General features: G+C 34.5%; 1 protein-coding gene across 9 annotated transcripts in view; it reads left to right on the forward strand.

Annotated features, from left to right (window-relative positions):
* The window catches only part of LOC125659370 (protein spinster homolog 1-like), a 48,095-nt gene that overhangs the window by 12,822 nt on the left and 9,005 nt on the right, over window positions 1–26,268 (forward strand). For 4 of the 9 annotated variants that reach the window (XM_048891033.2, XM_048891050.2, XM_048891071.2 and 1 more), the window contains exons 2-10: window positions 13,297–13,467; window positions 18,992–19,194; window positions 20,512–20,663; window positions 22,455–22,521; window positions 22,899–23,035; window positions 23,327–23,455; window positions 24,216–24,411; window positions 25,544–25,609; window positions 25,744–25,842. In XM_048891033.2, the coding sequence (XP_048746990.1) occupies window positions 13,297–13,467; window positions 18,992–19,194; window positions 20,512–20,663; window positions 22,455–22,521; window positions 22,899–23,035; window positions 23,327–23,455; window positions 24,216–24,411; window positions 25,544–25,609; window positions 25,744–25,842 (1,220 nt within the window). Of the gene's footprint in view, window positions 1–12,906; window positions 13,058–13,121; window positions 13,468–18,991; window positions 19,195–20,511; window positions 20,664–21,324; window positions 21,477–22,454; window positions 22,522–22,898; window positions 23,036–23,326; window positions 23,456–24,215; window positions 24,412–25,543; window positions 25,610–25,743; window positions 25,843–26,268 lie in introns of those variants that run through there. The other 5 variants (XM_048891078.2, XM_048891026.2, XM_056146255.1 and 2 more) reach the window with 5 other exon arrangements.

The following is a 26,268-nucleotide window of genomic DNA, read 5'->3' on the forward strand; positions in this document are numbered from 1 at the left end:
CAAATGATCGAAATTGCACACTCTGTAATACTGGTAAATTAGCCGACGCATACTACTTTATCTTAGAATGTAAATCTCTGTCCACTTTACGGAAAGAATTTTTGGCTTCTAGATATTGTCATACACCAAATACACTGAAATTTAGAGAATTAATGACAACATCAAACTTTAAAACATTTTAAAAACTATGTATGTTTATTTCTAAAATTCAAGAGATAGTCTGTTATCCTCCCTAACATGAGTATTTATTATATGTCCGAATCTCTTTGTATGCATTATGCCCCACCTCCATTTTGTGCTAATGAACATATATATGCATGTATTATTTATATATTTACACTCTATTGTCTATATAATTACGAAATCAAAGTTATGTACCTCGTGTACCATTGTGAATCGTTATTTTACAATTTAGCTAAAATCTGTATAAACCTATATCTTCTTATGTACAACTTACTCCTATAAGCATTCTGTGTTCACTACTTCTCTACTGACTGCATATGCTGTTTATGTCTCTCAACTGATTCGATAGAGCATGTTCTGCATACGGTCAATTTTTAAATCGAGCCAGGCTACTGATAAATATGTTGATGTTACAAGGGTTTCAACGGTCTCGGTTAAAATCTACATTTCGTAAATTCCGTAGTCATTATAATGATCTAATTTGCAAATACAACCTGTCATTAGGTCGAATGCTGTCTGATGTGTCTCATACTAATTGTAAGACCGTTCTTTGCATACTGATGACTACGTATTACTAACAGGATATACAGAGTTCACGGTAGGTGTGATCGGTCAACTAGGAATTCTTACTCCTCCTAAACCCCTGGTCCCACCTCTGGTATGTTTCCTAGGGTCCGTATTTGCCCTTCTTTTGTATTCTTTATAGGATGGATGAGATTGATCAATGTTCATTATCTTGACTTGTTCATTCTTTATAAACTCTAGTTCACTGCTCTGTTCCGTTCATCTGTCCTCTGATACACCCGATTCCGTCCCTTAATCATGTTTTAATGTAAACGAGCATGGGCTGGAACCTAATGACAGAGTACTCTATATACCAAATACATAATGAAATAGATAATAATAACTAAAGAAATGATGGAACCAATTAAAATGTTAAATAAAACTGCTGATTCGCAACAATATAAGCTATTCGAATTGGTGATTCGAATACTTTATATTACTTATTCAGTTTGAATAGATGATATTGGTTTAAATAGGTGATATTACTCATTTAAATAGGTCGAATAGGTGATAACACTAAATGACAAAAAATACAGAAATGGCGTCCTTCGCCGAACGCGCGGCATGTAGAAGAGAAAAGCACGTGTCTTTCGGATATGACGTTAAAAACGGAGGTCTCTTGTCTAAGGAGGCGTTGGCACGATAAAGAATCCTCACTGCTAGGGTCCTGAGCGCTAAGCATAGGTCTATATTTGTGGTACTTCACCTATACTACAACTGAGTGAAAAGTTCTCGACGGAACGTCAAACAACCAAAACAGTGCTTCATAACGTAGCACTAGATGCAGGAAAAAAATCATTGCATGAAAAAAAAAAACACCAAAAAAAACCAAAAAACAAAAAACACCAAGCGAGCAAAACAAAAAGTGTTCTAAATAAACATGAGAAAACTGATCTAAAACAAATTGACAATTTAACAAGATCGGTAAAGTTGGCTACTAGTAACCAGCTACTAGTAACTGGCTACTTAAAAAGAGAAAAGTTGGCTACTAGTAGCCAGCTACTTGAACCAGGAAAAGTTAGCTACTAGTAGCCAGTTACTAGTAGCCAGCTACTAAAAGTAAGAAAAGTTAGCTACTCGTAGCCAGCTACTACAAAATATAAAAGTTATAATTACTGATAACCAGCTACCAGATAAAGGTTAATGAGTTTGAAAATTATTATCTATCAGATTTATTTCTAAAGAGGACGAGGAGTCGTATGAAATTTCATGCTCAATTATTCCCAATTACATAACGTTGCAATGCAAAATACCAGAACTTTTTCAACTGAGTGTTTACGTTAAAAATGATACGGATTGAATTCAGACCTTCATTCATTTGATATACCATCCATTTGGAGATATCTGCTACTTTTACAATTTGATTCGAGTTACCCTGAAATTTCAACATTTGTATGAATACCGTAAGAAACTTTATGTTTGTATTAGATATCTGACGAATTTACAACTATACATATGGCAAGAAGTGATAGATTGTGTTTTGATACGCCACGTATTTTCAGATATCGCTCTTTAGGAAATCAGTTACTTATACATTTTGATTATCGGTACAATGAAATTTCAAGATCTGTGTGAATACTCCGTGTTTATATCATATATCTAACTAACTTACAGCGATACGTATGGCGAGTAGTGATATTGGGTATCGTGATATGTCATGGATTTTCAGATGTTACGCTTAAGGAAGTCAACTACTTATACCTTTTGATGGCAGGTAACCTGAAATTTCAAGTTTTTCGCAAATATCTTAAGGCACGTTATGTTTGTATTAGATATCTCATTAATTTACCAATATTCATGTAAAGAGGAGTGGTATTAGATATCTTCATCAGCCATCAATTTTCAGATATCACCATTAAGGAAGTCAGCTACTTATACCTTTTGATTCCTGGTAACCTGAAATTTCAAGATTTTCGTAGATATCTTAAGGAAATTTGTGTTTATATTAGATATCTGACTAATTTACAACTATCAAAGTGAAGAGGAGTGATACTAGGTATCTTGATATGCAATCAATTTTCAGATATCACCCATAAGGAAGTCAGCTACATATACCTTTTGATTCCAGGTAGTCTAAAATTTCAATTTTTCGCAAACATCTTAAGGAACTTTGTCTTTGTATTATATATCTCATAAATTTACCATCTCACATATGACAAAGAGTGATATTAAGTATCTTAATATGCCATCAATTTTCAGATATCACGTTTAAGGAAGTCAGCTACTTATACCTTTTGATTCCGGGTAACCTGAAATTTCAAGTTTTTCATAAATATCTTAAAGAACTCCTTGTTTGTATTAGATATCTGACTAATTTACAACTATCCACGTGAAGAGGAGTGATATTAGGTATCTTAATATGCCATCAATTTTCAGATATCACCCATAAGGAAGTCAGCTACTTATACCTTTACATTGCAGGTAATCAGAAATTTCAAGTTTTTAGAAAATATTTTAAGGAGCTCCGTGTTTGTTTTAGATATCTGATTAATTTACCAATGCACATATGACAAGATCTGATATTAGGTATCTTGTTATAACATCAATTTTGAAATATCAGGCTTAAAGAAGTCAGCTACTTATACTTTTTGATTCCTGGTAACCTGAAATTTCAAGTTTTCTAATAAATATCTTAAAGAACTCTGTGATTGTATTAGATACATGTATCTGACTAACATACAACTATCCACGCGAAGAGAAGGAATATTAGATATCTTGATATGCCATCAATTTTCAGATATCACCCTTAAGGAAGTCAGCTACGTATACCTTTTGATTGCAGGTAACATGAAATTTCAAAGTTTTTGCAAATATCTTAAGGCACTTCATGTTTGTATTGGATTTCTCATTATTTTACCAATATTCACATGAAGAGTAGTGGTATTAGATATCTTTATAAGCCATCAATTTTCAGATATCACTCTTAAGGAAGTCAGCTACTTATACCATTTGATTCTAGGTAACCTGAAATTTCAAGTCTTCCGTACATATCTTAAGGAACTCTGCGTTTGTATTAGATATCTGACTAATTTACAACTACCAAAGTCAAGAGGAGTGATACTAGGTATCTTGATATGCCATCAATTTTCAGATATCACCCATAAGGAAGTCAGCTACATATACCTTTTGATTCCAGGTAGCCTAAAATGTCAGGTTTTCGCAAATATGTTAAGGAACTCTGTGTTTGTGTTAGATATCTCATTAATTTACAATCACACATATGACAAGGAGTGATATTAAGTATTTTAATATGCCATCAATCAATTTTCAGATATCAGGAGTAAGGAAGTCAGCTACTTATAGCTTTTGATTCTAGGTAACCTGAAATTTCAAGTTTTCCGTACATATCTTAAGGAACTCTGCTTTTGTATTAGATACATCATTAATTAACCATCTCACATATTACAAGGAGTGATATTAAGTATCTTAATATGCCATCAATTTTCAGATATCACGCTAAAGGAAGTTAGCTACTTATACCTTTTGATTCCTGGTTATCTGAAATTTCAAATGTTTTGTAGATATCTTTTAAGGAACTGTGTTTGTATTACATATCAGACTAATTATCTACTATCCACGTGAAGAGGAGTGATATCAAGTATCTTGATATGCCATCAATTTTCAGATAGATATGTTAGATATCTGACTAATTTTTTTGCTGATATTACAGGGCTTTATATGAACTGTCTTGATATGCGATCAATTTTCAGATATCACGTTCGACGAAGTCAGCTACTTATACCTTTTCATTCCAGACATCCTGTAATTTAAATTGTTTTGTATATAGCTTAAGGAACTCTGTGTTTTTGTTAGATATCTGACTAGTTAACTACTATCTACGTGAAGAGGTGTGATAATAGGTATCAAGATACCTAATATCAATCCTCTTCACGTGGATGGTTGTAAGTTAGTCAGATATCTAATACAAACGCATAATTCCTCAAGATATTTACGGACAACTTGAATCAAAAGGTATAAGTAGCTGACTTCCTTGAGGGTGATATCTGAAAATAAATTGTATATCAAAATACCTAATATCACTCCTCTTCATGTGAATAGTTGTAAGTTAGTCAGATATCTAATACAAAAGCAGAGTTACTTAAGATATTTACGAAAAAGTTGAAATTTCAAGTCACCAGGCATCAAAAGGTATAAGTAACTGACTTCATTAAGGGTGATATCAATATACCTAATATCATTCCTTGTAATATGTGAGATGGTAAATCAATGAAATATCTAACACAAACACAGAGTTTCTTAGGATATTTTCGAAAAACCTGAAATTTTAGGTTACCTAGAATCAAAAGGTATAAGTAGCTGACTTCCTTAAGCGTGACATCTGAATATTGATGGCATATCAAGATACCTAATATAACTCCTTGTCATATGTGCACTGGTAAATTAATACGATATCTAATACAAACACAGAGTTCCATAGAATATTTGCTAAAAACTTTAAATTTTAGGTTTCCTGAAATTAAAAGGTATAAGTAGCTGACTTCCTTAAGCGTGATATCTGACAATTGTTGGCATATCAAGATACCTAATATCATTCCTCTTGACGTGGATAGTTGTAAGTTAGTCAGATATCTAATACAAACTAGGAGTTCCTTAAGATATTTATGAAAAACATGAAATTTCAGGTTACCTGCAATGAAAAGGAATAAGTAGCTGACTTCCTTAAGCGTGATATCTGAAAATTGATGGCATATCAAGATACCTAATGTCATTCCTCTTCACATGGGTAATTGTAAATTAGTCAGATATCTAATACAAACACAGAGTTCCTAAGGATATATATGGAAAACTTCAATTTTCAGGTTACCGGGAATCAAAAGGTATAAGTAGCTGACTTCCTTAAGCGTGATATCTGAAAATTGTTGGCATATCAAGATACCTAATATCATTCCTCTTGACGTGGATAGTTGTAAGTTAGTCAGATATCTAATACAAACTAGGAGTTCCTAAAGATTGTTATGAAAATAATGAAATTTCAGGTTACCTGGAATGAAAAGGTATCAGTAGCTGACTTCCTTAAGCATGATATCTGAAAATTGATGGCATATCAAGATATCTAATATCACTCCACTTCACATGGATAGTTGTAAATTAGTCAGATATCTAATACAAACACAGAGTTCTTTAAGATATTTATGAAAAACTTGAAATTTCAGGTTACCTGGAATCAAAAGGTATAAGTAGCTGACTTCCTTAAGCGTGATATCTCAAAATTGATGTTATATCAAGATACTTAATATCAGATCTTGTCATATGTGCATTGGTAAATTAATCAGATATCTAAAACAAACACGGAGCTTCTAAAATATTTTCTAAAAACTTGAATTTTCTGGTTACCTGCAATGAAAAGGTATAAGTAGCTGACTTCCTTATGGGTGATATCTGAAAATTGATGGCATGTCAAGATACCTAATATCACTCCTCTTCACGTGGATAATTGTAAATTAGTCAGATATCTAATACAAACACAGACTTCCTTAAAATATTGATAAAAAACTTGAAATTTATGTTACCTTCAATCAAAAAGTATAAGTGGCTGACTTCCTTAAGGGTGATATCTGATAATTAATGGCATATCAAGATACCTAATACCACTCCACTTCACATGGATAGTTGTAAATTAGTCAGATATCTAATACAAACAAGGAGTTCTTTAAGATATTTATGAAAAACTTGAAATTTCAGGTTACCCGGAATCAAAAGGTATAAGTAGCTGACTTCCTTAAACGTGATATCTGAAAATTGATGGCATATTAAGATACTTAATATCACTCTTTGTCATATGTGAGATGGTAAATTTATGAGATATATAATACAAAGACAAAGTTCCTTAAGATGTTTGCGAAAAATTGAAATTTTAGACTACCTGGAATCAAAAGGTATATGTAGCTGACTTCCTTATGGGTGATATCTGAAAATTGATTGCATATCAAGATACCTAGTATCACTCCTCTTCACTTTGATAGTTGTAAATTAGTCAGATATCTAATATAAACACAAATTTCCTTAAGATATCTACGAAAATCTTGAAATTTCAGGTTACCAGGAATCAAAAGGTATAAGTAGCTGACTTCCTTAATGGTGATATCTGAAAATTGATGGCTGATGAAGATATCTAATACCACTCCTCTTTACATGAATATTGGTAAATTAATGAGATATCTAATACAAACATAACGTGCCTTAAGATATTTGCGAAAAACTTGAAATTTCAGGTTACCTGCCATCAAAAGGTATAAGTAGTTGACTTCCTTAAGCGTGACATCTGAAAATTCATGACATATCACGATACCCAATATCACTACTCGCCATACGTATCGTTGTAAGTTAGTTAAATATATGATATAAACACGGAGTATTCACACAGATCTTGAAATTTCATTGTACCGATAATCAGAATGTATAAGTAACTGATTTCCTAAAGAGCGATATCTGAAAATACGTGGCGTATCAAAACACCATCTATCACTTCTTGCCATATGTATAGTTGTAAATTCGTCAGATATCTAATACAAACATAAAGTTTCTTACGGTATTCATACAAATGTTGAAATTTCAGGGTAACTCGAATCAAATTGTAAAAGTAGCAGATATCTCCAAATGGATGGTATATCAAATGAATGAAGGTCTGAATTCAATCCGTATCATTTTTAAAGTAAACACTCAGTTGAAAAAGTTTATTCGTATTTTGTATTGCAACGTTATGTAATTGGGGATAATTGAGCTTGAAATATCATACGACTCCTCGTCCTCTTTAGAAATAAATCTGATAGATAATAATTTTCAAACTCATTAACCTTTATCTGGTAGCTGGCTATCAGTAATTATAACTTTTATATTTTGTAGTAGCTGGCTACGAGTAGCTAACTTTTCTTACTTTTAGTAGCTAGGTACTAGTAACTGGCTACTAGTAGCTAACTTTTCCTGGTTCAAGTAGCTGGCTACTAGTAACCAACTTTTCTCTTTTTAAGTAGCCAGTTACTAGTAGCTGGTTACTAGTAGCCAACTTTACCAATCTTATATAACACCAGTTTTTTAAAATAAGGGCTGCAATAAAGACTATCCTTGGTGAAAATTCCCCCAAAATGAACATACACACGAAAAATAAACGAACTTAATAGAAAAAGGTCTCTATTTGGCTAAGTTGGCGTGGGTAATGAAATGTAAACCTAAACACCATGCAAACTAGCCACTGGTAGCATCAGGTAAACTGGATCATTTTTATTATGATAACACGAGGCGTCTCCGGTTCTGTAGAATTTCATGTAAGATGCGGCCGTTAGTCAGCCAGGGGGCATGGATTGATCCACACACATTTAGAGTTAAATGTGGCTCACCGGGAGACACTGACCATGTGTATTTAATGTACATGTATCATGTTTGAATGGTTCTGGTTTCTAGGGGGAAGACGGACAAGTTTTCATGGAGGGAGTTGAGAGCTGTGAGTTTTTCATTAATTTCTACCTCCTTTCACTCGATATTCTTTCTTCTCTCCAATATTTTCATTTCTTCACTGGTTTGAGAGTTCACCAACCTCAACATGATCAACTTTCACCCTCTTCTATTTTCAATCACTTCAACAGGCTATTGTGGACAACTAGATATCGCTTTATCTGTTCACTACAGGCACCTCCGGAATGGGGGAGATTGTGTTTCGGTCCTGTCTTTAAGAATTATCACAGGCACTTAGAATCGGGAGATCCTCCTCCCCCTTTTTTGACAACTTCATTTTCCAGTATTTGTTTTTACATGCAAAGTTAAGAGATAGATATAGGGCTCACGGTGGGTGTGGCCAATTAACAGGGGGTACTTTCTCCTCCTTGGCACCTGATCCCGCCCCTCGATGTCCAGGGATCCGTGTTTGCCATACTCTTCATTTTGTATTTTCTACGGGTTTATGAGATTGATCAGTATTCGTTGTCTTCATATATTAGTCCCTTACTGGAAAAGTCAGTCCGGTAAATCAATTCCCCGCTCTTTTTTGACACGCTTGTAGATATTCATTTGATATTTGATACAATGCTTTAAGGTGGCTCACTACACCCTGAAATAGTTTCTCAAATCAGTACGAATTGATTTAATCATTAAAGATATGATGGTATATAAGAAGTATATATGCCAAAATGGAAGAAAATATGCAAATTTGGATAAAAACATGATTTTAAAAAAAAATTATTTCAACAAATATGAACAAAAGACTCTGGCGGATTTGAACTCGAGATCTGCGGTTCACCTGCCCAATGCTTTAACCAGTGAGCTACGATGATACACAAACAAATCGATCGATACAAATAATTTCACAAAACATTTAAATCGCCATCTTGTGACGTGGTATCATAAAGAGTATAAGCTTTAGTGTAGTAAGCTACCTTAAATACCATGATCAATTACAGGTAAAGTTCGAATCTTGTTCCGGTCCATTGATTTTTTGTTGACTTATGGCGTTTTGAGTTAGAACATTAATGCAAATACTTAGTTTTTCGCACCCTTTTTCGTCATGCTTGCAGATATTTATTCCATATTTGGTACTTCGCTTTATCATGGCAAGTTACAAGTTCGAATTTTGTCATGGCCCATTATTTCCCCCCTGAGATATGGCCGTAGGACCAGATCAGAAAATATAAAAGTGTGCGTGCGTGCGTGCGTTCGAGTCCCGTTCATGCGATGGTGCATGGTCATCAAATCAAAGACTTTAACATTCGTAGTGAATGCTCCTTTGCCAAACGCTTGCGACATTTAGAAGTGAGAATCACAGGTCTTTCGGATATGACCTTAAAAACGGAGGTCACGGCAGGTGCTGGCACATTAAAGAACCCTCACTCATACGACCCTGATCGCTGAACATCGGTCTTTTAAATGTAGTCTTCAACTACAGCTGGTGACATCTCAATATGGGTGAAAACAAACAAAAACAAACTAAGTATAACTCACAAAGAGTACTCGATTGATTGATTGTATCTTGTTTAACGTCCCTCTTGAGAATTTTTCACTCATATGGAGACATCACTATTGACGATGATGGGCTATAAAATTTAGGCCATAGTATGGTGTCCGGATAGGGCCATTTGCAAAAGCGTGACTGCGTCGTCACGCCAACAAGCAACGCGCCTTCGCGCTCTCACGACAACAAGCAACGCGCAGACAAGCAACGCGCCTTCGCACTCTCACGCCAACAAGCAACGCGCTCTCACGCCAACAAGCAACGCGCCTTCGCGCAGACAAGCAACGCTGCGCGAAGGCGTAATGCTTGTTGGCGTGAGAGCTCGAAGGCGCGTTGATTGTTGTCGTGAGAGCGCGAAGGCGTGTTGCTTGTCTGCTCGAAGGTGCGTTGCTTGTTGGCGTGAGAGCGCGAAGGCGCGTTGCTTGTTGGCGTGACGGCGTGTTGTGACTAACGCGCAGTCACGCGTTTGCAAATGGCCCTATCCGGACACCATACCTTTGATCCCTGATATTCAATGTTTGCCAATCTTTCTTCTTTGTTGAAAGGATTCTGTTGATATCTTCTTCAAACCGCATCAATGTAAGACCCCTGCAGCTCTGCATCTGCCAAGAGGTGGTTCCCAAGTGATTTTCAGCTTGTAGAGAGGGTTCGTCTCTTAGTCATAAGTGGTGTCTTGAATTTTTGGAGACACTTTCATCTCTAACCTGGAGTTCTTGTGGCAGAAATGTCGGCGGAAAATTGCTCTAGTGTCCTCTTTAATTTGTTGGTCATTAACGTGGACATGGACAGAAAATAAGGCCCTTTTAAAAGCGATGAAGTCTCTGAATTCGAGAGATATTGACACAGGAAGCATTGAAACCCGGGCATGTGTTTTTATGTGTCTTTGTTGTTGGTGGTGACGTGTTCCTGCGTTTGAAGCGTTTAGAGCGATTCTTTTTATTTTAGTGACAGGAGGGGACTGTTCACTATGGCTCTTTCGAGCTTTATTCATTCCACTTCTTGTGTGTCAAGTGGTCCGTGTTTGCCGCTCTTCTCTTAATTTCGTATTCTTTACAAGATTCATAAGATTGACAATTGTTCGTTATTTCTTCATCATGTCTGATGAATATCGATCACGGTGGGATTTCTTCTTATGGACCCTTTCTCAGATCTGTACCAAGGTCGTGTTGTATGTTGCAATAATCCATAAGGCTTCCTGATGTTGGTGTGGTTTCAATGCGAAAAGATGATTCTGGTGAGGTAATGCCACTCTCTATTTGTCTTAACTTGTGTCGATCCCAAGAAAGGCGGAGTGACGCGAGTTGTATAGAGCATCACTTCAGGATGTGACTGCAGATCTGTAGCTCTATGGGGAAATATTGGGACAGACCAGACCTACAGATCTCAACTTTTTATTGACCATTAGAAATACTTTAGTTAAGCATTGTAGACAATAAAAATGGAAAAATAAAATTTGAAAATTATCAGCTCAAATCGTGTCCATTGAAGAACACTTGTTGTTTTATACTGCTGCTGAATATTAGGATCTAGCTTAGATATGAAGAGGTGGAAAATTATTATAGATTTCGCAGTCTTCGGGGTTAGTGATACTTTTAATACTCAGGTGACCGATAAGGGCTTGTGGACCTCTTGTTTTATGAGGTATCTTCCTTCATAATTCTGGAAAATTGACAGTCATTGTGCATTTTATATTTCACGCTAATACTTTAAAATTGTCTTGCCCACAGTTCGCGAAATGTTCACAACACGGCTTGTTTTTTTTACTATGCTGGTTGAGGACGCTAATACGGGTATTTCAAAAAGTTTTCCGGTGTGTTTGATGTAATTTTCGTCGCCTGTAGGATAGGTCAGACTATAATTCACGTTTTCCAACTTGCAGGTCATATCGGCTTTATACTTAAGTTAATTTTCTACCGCATTTAATAATGTTTTTTGGTCGCCGCTGCCCGTTCTGCAGCTTGGATCACCACGGACTTACATTTTCGTGGTCGCATCAGGGTCCTCATCAGAGTCAGTGCCGGTCTTTTGATGATAATCATTTGGGACTCCTTAAAACCGTTCTTCAGATTTTGGGATTGTTCTAAGATGGGGAAAATCTCATGCCTATTTCTATTTATCGTAGTTTCGAGGATTGTCCGTAATGACTAAAGGAATATTTCACTTTTTAACCTCGTTTTCTATAAGATGGGAGTTTCGTAGGAGAGAAGTGGGAATGTTTGTGCGTTTGTAATTCTGGCATGCTTGGTGCTTTCTGTACGGTGTTGTTGTTTTTAAAGAAAGGATAATTTCACCCCCTAATCTTTTTCGACTGGAAAGATATATCCATAATTGTTGTACATATCCGTCTTGTCATGTTGTAGAGAATTTGGTGGGTAATAATAATGGAAGTCCAAATATTGTGTGAATCAGTTTCTTTGTAATAAAGATCTGCTATCATATTGCTATCATCATTGGTCCAGAAAACGTAGTTGTCACTCGTGTCCATAAGGAACAGACATTGATTTCTGTTGTTGAGTTATTACAGTACTTAAGGAATTTATGTAAATCCTCTTGAATTTAATTTTATTTTAGAATATGAAAAAATCGTTAATTAAGACATCTTTCCTCCTAGTTTTGACGAATATATTGTGCAAAAGCTTCGTCAAATATTTCTGTAAATATACATATATTTTAAATGCAATGCATATACCAGCTGTGGGATAATAGTATTTATTAAGTTTGTTACTGATTGTCTACAGAATTTTTTCGGGTTGTTAAAGTCCATGCATTTCTGTAGACTGTCAGTAACAACCTAATACTGTTTGGTTTTGTCGATAGACCAATATGTCGTATATGTAAAACAAAAAATACAATTTTAGACATATTCCGCAATCACGTGACGCATTTTATCCAATGACAGGGGGTCAATCTAGTCTGAGAATTTATATTCCTACTTCAAAATACTGACAATAGTGAAATGATATTCAGTAATTATTCACGAAAACCAGATGATCCATGGAGAAAAAAGAGAACATTTCTTCTTGGTCATTTCAAGAACACAAGGTTGTCATCACAGAGAACGAACATTAAGTGTGTAGAAACAATGGATTTGATCAACCTTCTGTTTTAAATATATTTTATATTTGAACTGATTTGTTTGCTGATATCGACATTAACTACACGCACAGTACTAAGTATTCATTTTGAACATCACTTCCTGTGTTTGCATTCTGGGGAGACCTCTACAAGATGGCAGCGTTTTCAAGTCATAAGTTACAAACAACATGAAAAACTATGAAAATATGTAGTTGTTAGATTTTCTTTTCGACGAAATAATCTATGATTGATCATTGACAATGGAGGAAAAGAAAGGTTGTATTGTTTTGTACAGTGACTATACAACAAAATCTTTAGTAGTGATTCTAGCATAACGTCAAAGAAGTCGGGTTCTGCATACAATAAATTTTGAACCCACGACTGGATCACAGGACTCTGACGGTCGTTTTTCCATGCTCTTGACCGATTATCTTTGAAATGTTTACAAATGAGTCGTATACTTCCGCCATTCGACGACACAGTTCAATTAGACGATATGCCCGTTGATATTTCAGACACATCTCCGATTGTTCGTAACAATGAGGGGGATGGCTCGCACATGGGGGATCCAGAGGTTTCCGTGGTCACTGCGGATGATAGTATTTCTAAAGGCAGAGCATATTTTATGGTGTTTGTATTGCTGTTTATTAATCTGCTCAACTATATGGACCGATTCACCATAGCAGGTATGTTTTTATTTACAGTTAACATATGATAACATATCTAGCCTTATGCATACATGTAAATAACCAATGAGTAAGTTTTAAGAAAGTGAAGGTCCGTCGGACATTGGCAAATGTCCGGTAATTGCCAATGTCCGGTAATTTTTGATTTGGTCCGATCAATATCAATTGTTGGCCGGACCAAGTGTCCGATAATTTTTCTCTCTATGAAATACATGATTAGATAAATTTTCAATTTTTAGCAGCATGTCCCAAAATTTATTCTGTTCTTTAGTCATTGCAAACAGAATTTTAACGTATTTACGTTTAACTCAAATATTTATCAAACTTGCAATCCTCTTCAATTCCCCCGAGAGGGTGATAATATAATTGAGCATGCAATATCCCGTGAAACTACAGACGTCTTTGAAGAGTTTGAATAAAGGTAATAAATAACAGGTAAATAAAGCATTTAAACTATACTCTGATCAAGAAGTACTTGAACAACAAGGACACAATTGATTGAAGAATTTGAGTTGCGCGAATTGCTCGAGTTTAAAAAAAAAAGTATATTTCATAACACTGGTGTTGAACACGGGTTGAAAAAGTTTTCTCCGCTGGCGAATCTGAGCTGAAGTGCTTGGGCTAATAAAGTACGTCACCGATGCCATTCTGGGCCAGAAAGTTCAAATTTACATGAAAGCTTCCTGATATAGTGCAGATTCAAGTTTGCTAAAATCATGGCCCCCGGGGTAGGGTGACAATTGGGGATCAAAGTTTTACATGGGAATATATAGGGATCATCTTTAAAAATCTTCTTCTCAAGTACCACAGGATCAGAAAATTCAAATTTACATGAAATTTTTAAGCTTCCTGATATAGTGTAAATTCAAGTTTGTCAAAATCATGACCACCAAGGGTAGGGTGGGGCCAATAGAGGATTAATTTGTCTATAAAATTTTGGTCTGGTAAAATGTGATTTGGTCCAGTAATATCTCGACCATTACTGGACCCAGTAATGGTCGAAATATTACTGGACCCAGTAATGGTCGAGATATTACTGGACCCAATGTTCAGTAAGTACCAGAAGACCTTGGGAAGGACTGTACGTCATCATTTGTAACTACTATTTTTGGTTTTAATATTTTGTCACAATTATCACATCCGGTAACTCGTAATGTGTCAAACAGCAAAATAAATCGTGATGCATTGTGCTCGAAGATCACAGAAAGACAGGTTTGTCAAAGCGTCTAGACTCAAACAAATTGATTGATGAAACACAGGAGGACTAAATTGTATTGGGAAGGTAGATGTGACACATGGGGAGAAACAAACCATGCCATTATATGAACTTGATCACATTTTCGTTGGGAATGAGATTCATGTCACAAGAGAACATTCTTGTTTGAAGAAGAGGAGTGGAGAAATCAGGTACGGCCTCACGGGTAGGGAGACGTGTTGTTAAACTTGGAACTCTTACGGATGGACTCAGCAGCTGTCATTTATGCAGACAGCCCCTGAAATTGTCTAGTTGTGAAGGGGAGCCAAAGATTTGCACATGTTTTGCTCTTCAAATGCAAATTTCACAGCTGTGGGCTTGTGAATGAAGTATCAACAAGCAGCAAACACAGGACATCTAAAGGCGGAAATGCATGGTATGTAAATACTAAGCTGAGCAGGTGATGTGTATTTGTTAATATTCTGTATACAGCCTATTACAGGTTACATGTAAGCACAATCTCTATATTCAAATTGCTTAACATTTATATAACTCCAAGCCGATTAATTGCAGAGAATGCATCAAGAGCAGCAGGGGATATTTTGAAGCATCATGGACAGCCTATGGATAATATGGTGGAACTTGCTGAGGGTCTAAACCGATTCGTTGACTTTGTTGGGTCATCTTCCAAGCCTTTTGTGATTGGACATTCAATAACATCCAAAACTTTTATATTACTATTTTGTCATTTCAAAACATTCTATGAAATCTGGTACATATTTTCCTAGATGGTGCGTCTGGTTTTATAGAAACTGTCCAAAAAAGTGTATGACAAGGCCACAGTTGGAAACTTTGAACAGGGAAATCTAGTGAAGTGTTTATTGGGTGTAGATGATGAAACTCACAGTGCTTTGTTTAAAGTGCTAAGTTTAAAAGAGCTGTATGAGGAAAAGATGTCAAAAAATTGTGATGCTTCAGATTTATTCACATTATCATTCTACAGTGTAAAATCATCACTTCAACTTGAACCTCTTGTTCAAAAGGTCATACCATTTTTTTTTTTTTTTTTTTTTTATATCTAAGAGACATATTGCATATTGCTCTCTAAACTTGAACAAGTTAAAAAACTTATTCATGAGACCAACTGAGTAGAATACACAATGTATACAGCGAGTCATTGTCTGGTTCAAAACCCCACAGATTTCAAAATCCAAGGATGTAATTAACAAAGTTGTAGTGTTTTTGAGTACTTGTTGATATGTATGTCTGCATGTATATACTGTGTAAGTGAATGTAAATATGACCCCTGTACTTTAGCAATGGGAGTTTTAATTGATCGCAATGTTTAATTTTGTGGACATTGATCCACATACATGTAACTAAAGCATTGTACCTGTTCATGTTTATTCATAATGGAGGTACTACTACATGTTGGAAACTAAAATCTTTTCTTTATGAAGTAGGCTGTTAAGGTTTTTTTTTTCAAAATCCGATTACACTCCATGCATCATTGGCATACACCTCTACTTTAAGTGGGTACTACGATTTTCCTGGCTATTCACATTCAACATTCTTTACGTGTAACAGTTGTTTTTGATAAGTATGTGAATTACCATGTTCATAAATTATGTGCTTTTTCATGAAATTTGAACAAAAATTAGATTCACAAGTAATTTGGAATATTCATGTTCAAGTATGAACCTTATTAAGCCAGATGTTTTGCATACTTTAGGAGTTGTGAATTGAAATTGTTGGGGAAATTAATGATTTTTTGACACATGTATAGATCTACTATGAAATATTATAAGAAAAATTTACATGTAAATCGTGCAATTATGAAAATGTACTCATGTTCGTTGGTTGTTCGTTTTAATTTGGAAAGGGGTATACATATTTTGTAGGCCATAGATTTAAAATCATGTGGAAAGTTTTTTGACTTTTTTGTAATGAATAACTTTAACAGATGTGCATCTACTAATATCAACAGAAAATTTTACATGTAAAACATTTTTTTTTATGAAAATATATACCAACATGAAGTTTTATTTTTATGTTTGGAATGGAGGTACATACATACACTGGAAGCCATATATTTGAAATTATGTGGAAAGTTATGGACTTTTTGTAATATAAAACTTTAACAGATGTACATCTACTAATATCAAAAGAAAATTTTACAGGAAAAACATTTAATTAGTACTGTAAATATATCCACATTTTTTTTTTTTTTTTATATTACATGTATTTCGAATGGGGGTATACATTCTCTGGAAGCCATGGAAAGTTATGGATTTTGTGTTATGAATAGCTGTAATTTATGTGCATCTATAAGGCCAAGTAAAATTAATTAGTAGATTATCATTCAAACTTCACAAAAAAATGGGGCGGGTGGGAGGATTTTATGTTTTATTTTTCGCCATGGTATTCTTGACCTCGAAAATGCCTTCTCTCATTGAGAAAAGGCTTTATAAATCATAATTACATGTGTATTTGGGTTTCTAAAAGGCAAAGTGAAACAAAGTGCGTTTACGATACCGGACCGGATATAAAAATATTCGGAAATCGTAATTTTGAAAAATAAAAAAAATCGGGGCGGGGCGATTTTCGAGGGGCAGGCGGGAATGATAATCTACTAATTAATTTTACTTGGCCTAAACAGAAAATGATATATGTAAACCATGTAATTATGAAAATGCTCACGTTTGTTGTTTTTCTCAATTTCTCAGTTATGCCTTTTTTGATAATTGTACATATTTTTTTTCAGAAACTTATTGAAATTTTGAAATTAATATGTATTCTAAATCATTGACATGTTTCCTGATAAATAAATGCAATTTTAAAAATATCTTACATTATTTATTTTTTAAAACCCCCACAAAAATAGTGTTTTTGACGACATTGAATTAAAATCTGTGTAGGGGTACATGACTTCAGTGGTATCTGTAATGAAAATTAATGTGTAAATTCTTAAATATTTTGCTCTTATTCATTTCCCTGGATGTTTATCTCATGATTTCAAGCAAATAAATTGCCAATTAAACCAAGAAATTTAGGAGAAGGGACCCACCTTTGCTTATGATAAATGTTAATGAAGAACACCTGTATAATGCAACATAATTTAGCATATTACATTTATATGTCATTGTAGGCAGATATGAAGAAAAAGGTGGATGAAATAATGTATTGTTTTCATGTCCACTGATGTATATTATGTAATTTATTTTACCCAACATTTTAAAAAAAAATATTTGGGAGGGGGAGGGGGTTTACAAGGTTGTTTCCTCATCTGTAGAGTATTTTATATCAATCTTGACACATGACTATTTTGAACTTTAGGGAAAATCACACTTCTGTCTTGAGATAACTTAGATTTGGCTTGGCTGGGTATTTGGACTGATGCCTTCACTGAATCTCAGAGCAGTCCTTTATTATTCATGTCTAGGAATCAGTCTGTTCTAGAAATTAATGTGAAATCGATTGATATACAATAGGTGCACAAGTAAACATACATCTCACACTCAAATATATTAGGTAAATTTGATTGAAATTGAACTTGGTTTAACTAACAATAGTACATCAATATTAATAGAATTTTATATTAGAAATCATAAAATAAGATGGGTACTATAAAATATATAAAGCATCCTTGGGTAAAGGGGGATTCAAAGTTCTTCAAATGAAAGGTCTCAATTTTTTTTTCAAAAGGGAGATAATTAAGAGATAGTGAAAAAATGCTTCCATCTTTTAAAAAAAAATCTTTCTCTCCTGAACTACTTAACTAATTTCAATCAAACTTCGCACAAATCATCATTGGGTTAAAGGAATTCAAGTTTGCTCCAATGAAGTGACATGCTTTCTTCAAAGGGGAGATAATCAAGAAAAGGCAAAAATAGGATGGGCTCATTTAAAATTAAAAATCTCCGACTCAAGAACCACTGAACCAGAAAAGTTGAAAATTACATGAAAGCTTCCTGACATAGTTTAGATTCAATTTTTTAAAAAAAATCAGGGTCCCCTCGGATAGGGTGGGTGACAGGGTCCACAATATGAGATCAAAGTTTTACATGAAGATATGTAGGAAAAAAATTACTTCTTGAGAACAGCAGGGAGATGGTTAGTTATATTGATATGTAAACAGGTAGTGTTGATTTAAGTACAAATTGTGGCCCGTAGGAGTAGGGTAGGGTCACAGTAGAGATCAAACCTTTTACATGGGAGTATGTGTATACGGAAAATTGTTTTCAATAAATCCTCATCTTAATAACTGAAGACCATGAACACGGTAGTCATATTGGTATTGGACCTCATGTGTTTCTTTATCTATTGTAGGTGTGCTGGTGGATATACAAAACTACTACAAAATAGGAAATTCAGATGCTGGACTTATACAGACAGTGTTTATTATAAGCTATATGATCTTTTCTCCAATATTTGGTTACCTTGGTGACCGATTTAACAGGAAGTTTATAATGGGAGGAGGAATCGCGTTATGGTCTCTTCTGACACTCTCAGGGTCTTTCATTGGAAAAGATGTGAGTAAATATAAAATGTTTTTTTCCCTTCTTTGGTCACGTTTTCCCCCCTATTTGGTCACGTTTTTATCCTCTGTTACATATAACTGGGCTTGAAATTAACATATGCCCGTCAGTCCATGACTTGTTAAAAGTCAGGCGGACTGACTGACATTTGTTTGAGTTAGTCCGATGAGACTGGTCAATTTTTGAAATGTCATTTTGGAAAACTTACTTATCGAATCTTAAACATGCTTTTGACATTCGTCTGGATACATCAGACATACCCGATTAGTGTTGCAATATTGTCTGAGGCATATTAAGTTAAATCCCATTATTTTATTTGAATAACATTAACGAAATATGTTTAATTCTATCTAGAAAACCCTGGTGGACTGGTAAATTTTTCTGCAGACTGGCTGAAATTAAAACCTATCAGTCCAGCTGGGCTGTTGACATTCAAAGTTAGTTTCAAGCCCTGTATAACATATTGATAGGAAATGGGTATTATATGGCTGGGACTATAGTTCATACTGAGTAAGTGTTGTAATAGCTTAACAGACATAGTTAAGACTACAATGTAGTTTTTCTCCTACTGGATGGGAATGCTACTAATACCATCGGCAAATTTCAATCATGTCAACAAATGCCATTTGTTTCAAAACCATATTTTAAAGGAAAAAAACCCCCAATTATTCATTACTTGCAAATTTACAAATGAATGCCATTTTCTTGACTTTAACTTTCTATTTTAGAGGAAGAGAAGAAATTAGTTAATTTGTAAAATGTTTCATTCAAAGTGAATTACAAGCCTTGAATTACGAAGGCGCTTTGCATCTCATTTGATCAGCACTTGTCAACTCGACGTGATCGAGTTACTTTTAAATTAGTGATATATTTATTATATTATTGCAAACTAGAGTCTCAGTCAAAATCCTCAAATTATATAACATATATAACTCATTTTAAGGAAGTTATTTGTTTTTCCATCATTGAAATCTCATAAGTATGCACGACAAACAGTCATGAATTCCGACTTCAGCTCAGCACTACACAATTGTTGACTGGGGATGAGGTCAACAGTAATTATGTGAGTGTCTGAGGAATGAACCATTGTAAAGCAGATTAGGATGTCCTTGGTTTGTATCCATTATGTCATTTATCAACATGACAGCCAGTTAGCAATATTTCTTGTATATATATATATTTGTATAACATGCATTTCTTGTTTACCCTTTAGGAATTTTGAAATCCAACTTGCATCAACAATACGTGTCTGATTTCAATTCAAACTGAGGCCATGTGTAATAATAGATAGTACTTTCTCTTGTTTTACAGTATTTCTGGATATTTGTATTAATACGAGGCTTAGTAGGCATAGGGGAAGCTAGTTACTCCACAATAGCCCCCACCATTATAGCAGATATGTTTGTCAAGGGCACCAGAACTCGGATGTTAATGTTCTTCTATTTTGCTATACCGGTGGGCAGGTAGGTGTCCTGAGGAAGGAAACAATCCGCTTGTTCCCTCTCTGTGTGTGTATTTGTCTTTATGCGGTTTCCTTGTGATGACTAAATTCTAACACTAACTGCTCAGTGCTCCTAATGCTTAGTGTCTTTGTAGTGTCTGTGTGCGGTTTTGTGTGTTATATTCATTATACTATTTGTCATTTTTTAAGCTTCATTGTCATCAAGTTTATTGAATGCCCATACAGTAAAACACGCTTATAACAAACATGTTTATAACGAATTCACAATTCTTATAAAGTGATATTCCCCTATGAGAAGAAGATACCAAAGATTTCATTAACGATAAGGAATTTTGGTTATAACGAGCTGTTTTTCAATGAAAGGAAGATACCAAAGATTTTATTGGATATAACGAATTTTGGTTATAACGAGCTGTTTTTCGCTGGTCCTGGAGGTCTGCAATAACCGTGTTTTACTGTATGTTTATACCATTTCCCAAGCATGTTGATCATGTAATATCAAATTATGTTTTATTCTGAATTTTCTCTAGCTCCCAGTCATATTTGCATGAAGAAAACAGATTTTCATGAGGCAGTGTAATACTCTTGATGCATGTATTTTCACCACGGGATGAAAATTTTGATAAAGCATGTTCCTACAAATTTGTTGAAATTTGTTTCAGTATTTCTGGGCTTTCATTCTTATTCGGGCTGCAGTGGGGATAGGGGAAGCGAGTTACTCAACCATTGCACCCACCATAATTGCAGATCTATTTGCAAAAGATCGTCGCACAACAATGCTCATGATATTTTATTTTGCCATACCTGTGGGAAGGTAGGAGTTATCTTCCTTTGAATGGAGGATTAGTTTGGGAATGTCTATGCACATTGTTTATTTGAGATTCTTGGTAAAGTTTGGATTTAGGAGATTATCACCTCACATGCATATAAAATTTGTTTGGAAAACTGTCACTTCGACACACATAGAACTAATTGGGAAAAATAGAACTAATTGGGAAAAACATCTGTTTTCAGTTCATACATAGTAAATTTATTAATTTTTGTACTACAGCATGCATACTAATACTTTGTCTGATATTATGTACTATAACAACATTCTAGACTTTGAATAACTGCTCAAATAACACAGTAAATGTGTGCTTACATGGCAATCTGATGAAAACCAGATCTTTGATCCACGCCAATATTCTGATTTCGCTTATTCAAAGATCTGAGGACATCCTGTATCAGGTCACATCAGAATGAACTTTAGATAAACCAATCAAATCGTCACTGGCAAAATCGTTATGGTAAGAATAAGTGACAGTGAATCCTGAAGTTTTCTGGATGATAACTTCCAAAGGAACTGTAAATGCTGAATTCAACATGTAAGAATAGGTTTGATTGAACGGTTCTTGTAGAAGAATTTGATTGGATGACCTTAGGTCACCAAAGTTGCATGCTTACGTGACCCTATATGGGATGTCTTCAGATCTTTGTATTAGCGACATCAAACTATTGGATTCAAGATATGATTTTAATGAGATTGGCTTGTATGGATGTTCAACACTAAGTACATTGATTTATTTTTAATTTTCTAAGTATTATGTCATCACAAGTAATTTCATTGATTATGACTATCTGAAATGGCAAGTAGTTGAAATATTATTTTATAAATAGAAAAGAACTAGGTAACAGCTTTATGTGAATATTTGGTAAATTTAATGAATGGACTAAGTGTGGTTGACCTTTGTAAATTGATGTCAGTGAAATGAAGTACAATGACATGAAAGTGTTTGGATGAATTTTTCAGTGGCTTAGGCTACGTGGTAGGGGCAAATCTCGCCAAGGCCTTTGGTGCATGGCAGTGGGCACTCAGGGTAAGGGTATAGTTTTAAAATTCAGTTTGAATAACAGTCAGTTTGATACCAAGAAATTATGAAAATTAAGTCAAACAATTCAAGTATCATCTATTAAATGGCATTGAATTTTGTTCGATGAGTAAAGAATTGATATGGAATTGAAAGCCACATATTTTGAAAACTTCTCCAACATTTTTTCCAGGAAATTTTTGCTCACTTTATTTTCAACTAGTTGGCTGTTATCCTGAATGGGAGAATTTGAAATTGGGCAAATTTATTGATATAAAATCAGACAAAATTGTTTTTCAATGCATCTTGTTGAAAATTAATATGGGTTGAAATTTTTTGTTTGTACAGCATACATGTATTTTATCATGAGAAATTTTATTTTGCAGTTCACTCCAGTCCTGGGAATCATCTGTGTTATTTTGATATTTGTTGTTTTAAAAGAGCCTAAACGAGGCCATGCAGAAGGGGGAACTCATTTACATAATTCAACTTATTTTGAAGACCTTAAGGAATTGGCAAAAACGTAAATTTGCATTATTATATTACATTTTTTGTCGGAAATCTATATTTCAGTTTATGCAATTTTCTTGTAATTTTCAATGATTTTACATATCTAAGCTATATAAGATTTACTTTATTAACTCTAAAAGATTTTATAAATCTAAGCTATATTAGATATACTTTATTGACTCTAAAAGATTTCATATATCTAAGCTATATAAGGTATACTGTATTAACTCAAGATATGACACCAATGGCCACTTTGTGAAAAGTTGAAATTTTATGCGATTTTCTGAATTTGGTGTAATTACAGAAAGAGTTTTGTGTTATCAACACTTGGTTTCACCTGTGTTGCCTTTGTGACAGGTGCCCTGGCACTTTGGGCACCCTCTTACATGTTCAATGCCATTAAAGCCCAGGGGCAGGATGCAGATGAAGGAGAGTAAGTGTTTTACAGATTCAGCCATTGACCATATTTCTTTTGGAAATTTTCATTCTAATTTTTAATATACTTTACGAAAGACATTTTTGTATATTTATATATTTTGAAACAAATGTTAATGAAATTCAAGAATGTGAAACGTTAATGCAAGCTTTCTGACTTTTTCTCCATATGGAGATCGCCTGTTGTCAGTCGTCTGTCCGTCTGTAAACTTTTTACATTTTCAACTTCTTCTCCAGAACCTCAGGGCCAATTTCAACAAAACTTAGCAAAAATCATCCTAGGGTGAAGGGCTTTCAAGTTTGTTCAAATGAAGGGCCAAACCCCCTTCATAGGGAAGATAATCTCAGAAATGCAAACATAGGGTGTGGTCATTTAAAAATCTTCTTCTCAAGAACCACTGGGCCAGAAGAGCTGAAATTTACATGAAAGCTTCCTGACATAGTGCAGATTCAAGTTTGTTAAAACTAGTGGAATCGGTGATAAATGTACACAATCACACTTTCCCGTTCGAAGTTCAAAGTCAACAAACCATGTACATCTAGTAAAATAACCTAAAGAAATGAAGGTGTATAACAAAACAGTTATTGACTGGGTCCTTGGACAACAGTTGTTTTGTTTGACCCTCGAATGGACCTGTTGCCCTCAGCCTATGGCTTCAGGCAACAGATCCATTCTTGGGTCAACAAAACAGCTGTTGTCCTCGAGCCCAGTCAATAACTGTATAATATTATAAACTGCCAATTTAATCCTTTTTCAGTATTGCTTTCATATTTGGTGGCATCACAGTGGCTGCAGGGTTCATTGGGGTAGCCACGGGGGCAGAGGTATCTAGACGTCTAAAGAAGCGTAACCCTCGGGCTGACCCTTTAGTCTGTGCCTTCGGTCTTCTGATGTGCACACCATTCCTGTTTTTTGGTCTTGTGTTCTCTGATCACAATATTCCAATATCATGGGTAAGTTTTAAGGCATGCTGTAAACGACTAGTTATTCATGAAAAAATTATTTTTATGTGAATTGAAATTGTGTTGCATTACTGCTACTTTTTCACAGTTGTCATTAGCACTATGTATTTGTTATCGCTATAAAATAATACTCATCGCTATAATAAAACTCAATGCTATAAAATAAAACTCATCGCTATAAGATAAAACTCGTTATCGCTATAAAATAAAACTCATCGCTATAAAATAAAACTTGTTATCGCTATAAAATAAAACTCATCGCTATAAAATAAACCTTGTTACTGCTGGATTTTTTGCCTTTCAATAACTCTCCTATCTGGCTCTGCAAGGTCGTGTTTCAATCTGCCATTTAACACTATTAATTCTTCCAGGTCGGTTTTTGCATTGGCTTTTTCCACTTCTTTCGACACATCTTCATAACTTAGCATTTGTGCAGGTCTTATTTAATATGCAGAATTTGTAGCCATTTATGATTAACCTGGCATTGCCATGGTTTATTAACAAACCTCGAGATGGAAGCCATTTCGTTGAATTGAATGTGTAAAATTTTACTCAGACTGCAGAGCTATTGAATAGAATTCGTACATAGTGAATACTGTTATTAGAACTCGATGTTCTATATATTACAGTATGTTGTGATTCCCACAAGACGCTCTAGAACTCGATGTTCTTTATCTTGTGTACATGGGTCTCTTGTACCTATGATATTCCTCACATGCAAGTAGCGGTGATCAGTTATAATTAGCCATTACCCTATTAAAAAAAGTAGCGGTAATGCACACTGGAAATCAAAATGAAAAGTAGGGGTAATGATTCAAAATTTATTGCAAATTAGCGGTAATGCTCCTCCCCCAATTTTGAAATTTTGCAAGATTTACAGTATAGAATTATGTTCTTTATATAGTATAGGTATTTTTGAGTTTATTCAGTGTGGAATATTTATGCAATTTTTCAATTTGAAAGTTTGTGAAAATTGCAAACATTTCATTGTCAAATTCTGGAAAAAAAATTCATCTAGACTTTATTTCATGCACAAAGAGAAAATGAGCACATAAAATTTTATTAGGTAAACTTGCTGATAGCATATTCAGAAACATACCCATAATTGTATGAATAATTTCAGGTGCTTATATTTTTTGGAGAAACTTTCCTGTGTTTGAATTGGTCTATCATAGCTGATATTTTACTGGTGAGTATAATGTTAAAATTTTTATGATATACAATGTAATGAAATTTTAATGGAAAAATAGATCCATTTAATACAAGAAATAGATTTGTGGATTCTTTCGTGTATTTTTAACCAGAATACAATATATCTCACAGTATGTTGTGATTCCCACAAGACGCTCTACAGCAGAAGCTGTCCAGATTCTGATTTCGCATGCTTTGGGGGATGCAGGAAGCCCATATCTATTAGGAGTGGTATGTATATTTTTTTCAGTTCAAAGGAGTAATTGTTATTAAAATTTATGGATGTCTAATTTTGGTGATATTCTTTTCCCCACAAAATCCTTCATGAAAAGGAGATAGTTAATTTAAATAAGGAAGGATAACTCTGCACTGAAAATCAAGCCCTGGCATGAACAAACTATGATTTGATCCCTTGAAAATGAATGATCAGGTTTACAGTACTTATTTACTCAAAAGAAATATTTTTGATAATTTTAAACAAGAAAAAAAAAGATGCAGTTGGGTCAAGCAAGTAACTGCAATTTAAATTTTAGTGATCAGTGCTTCAAAAAGAATTATTTTAAAGCCTTCAATCTGAAACTTAGGCACAAGTTTATGTACATATTGCAAAGTATGAAAGTGTATATTGTGAAGCTGAAACTAATACCAAAAATCAAT

This window comes from Ostrea edulis, chromosome 1 (assembly GCF_947568905.1).
Source record: "Ostrea edulis chromosome 1, xbOstEdul1.1, whole genome shotgun sequence".
Taxonomy (NCBI): Eukaryota; Metazoa; Mollusca; class Bivalvia; order Ostreida; family Ostreidae; genus Ostrea; species Ostrea edulis.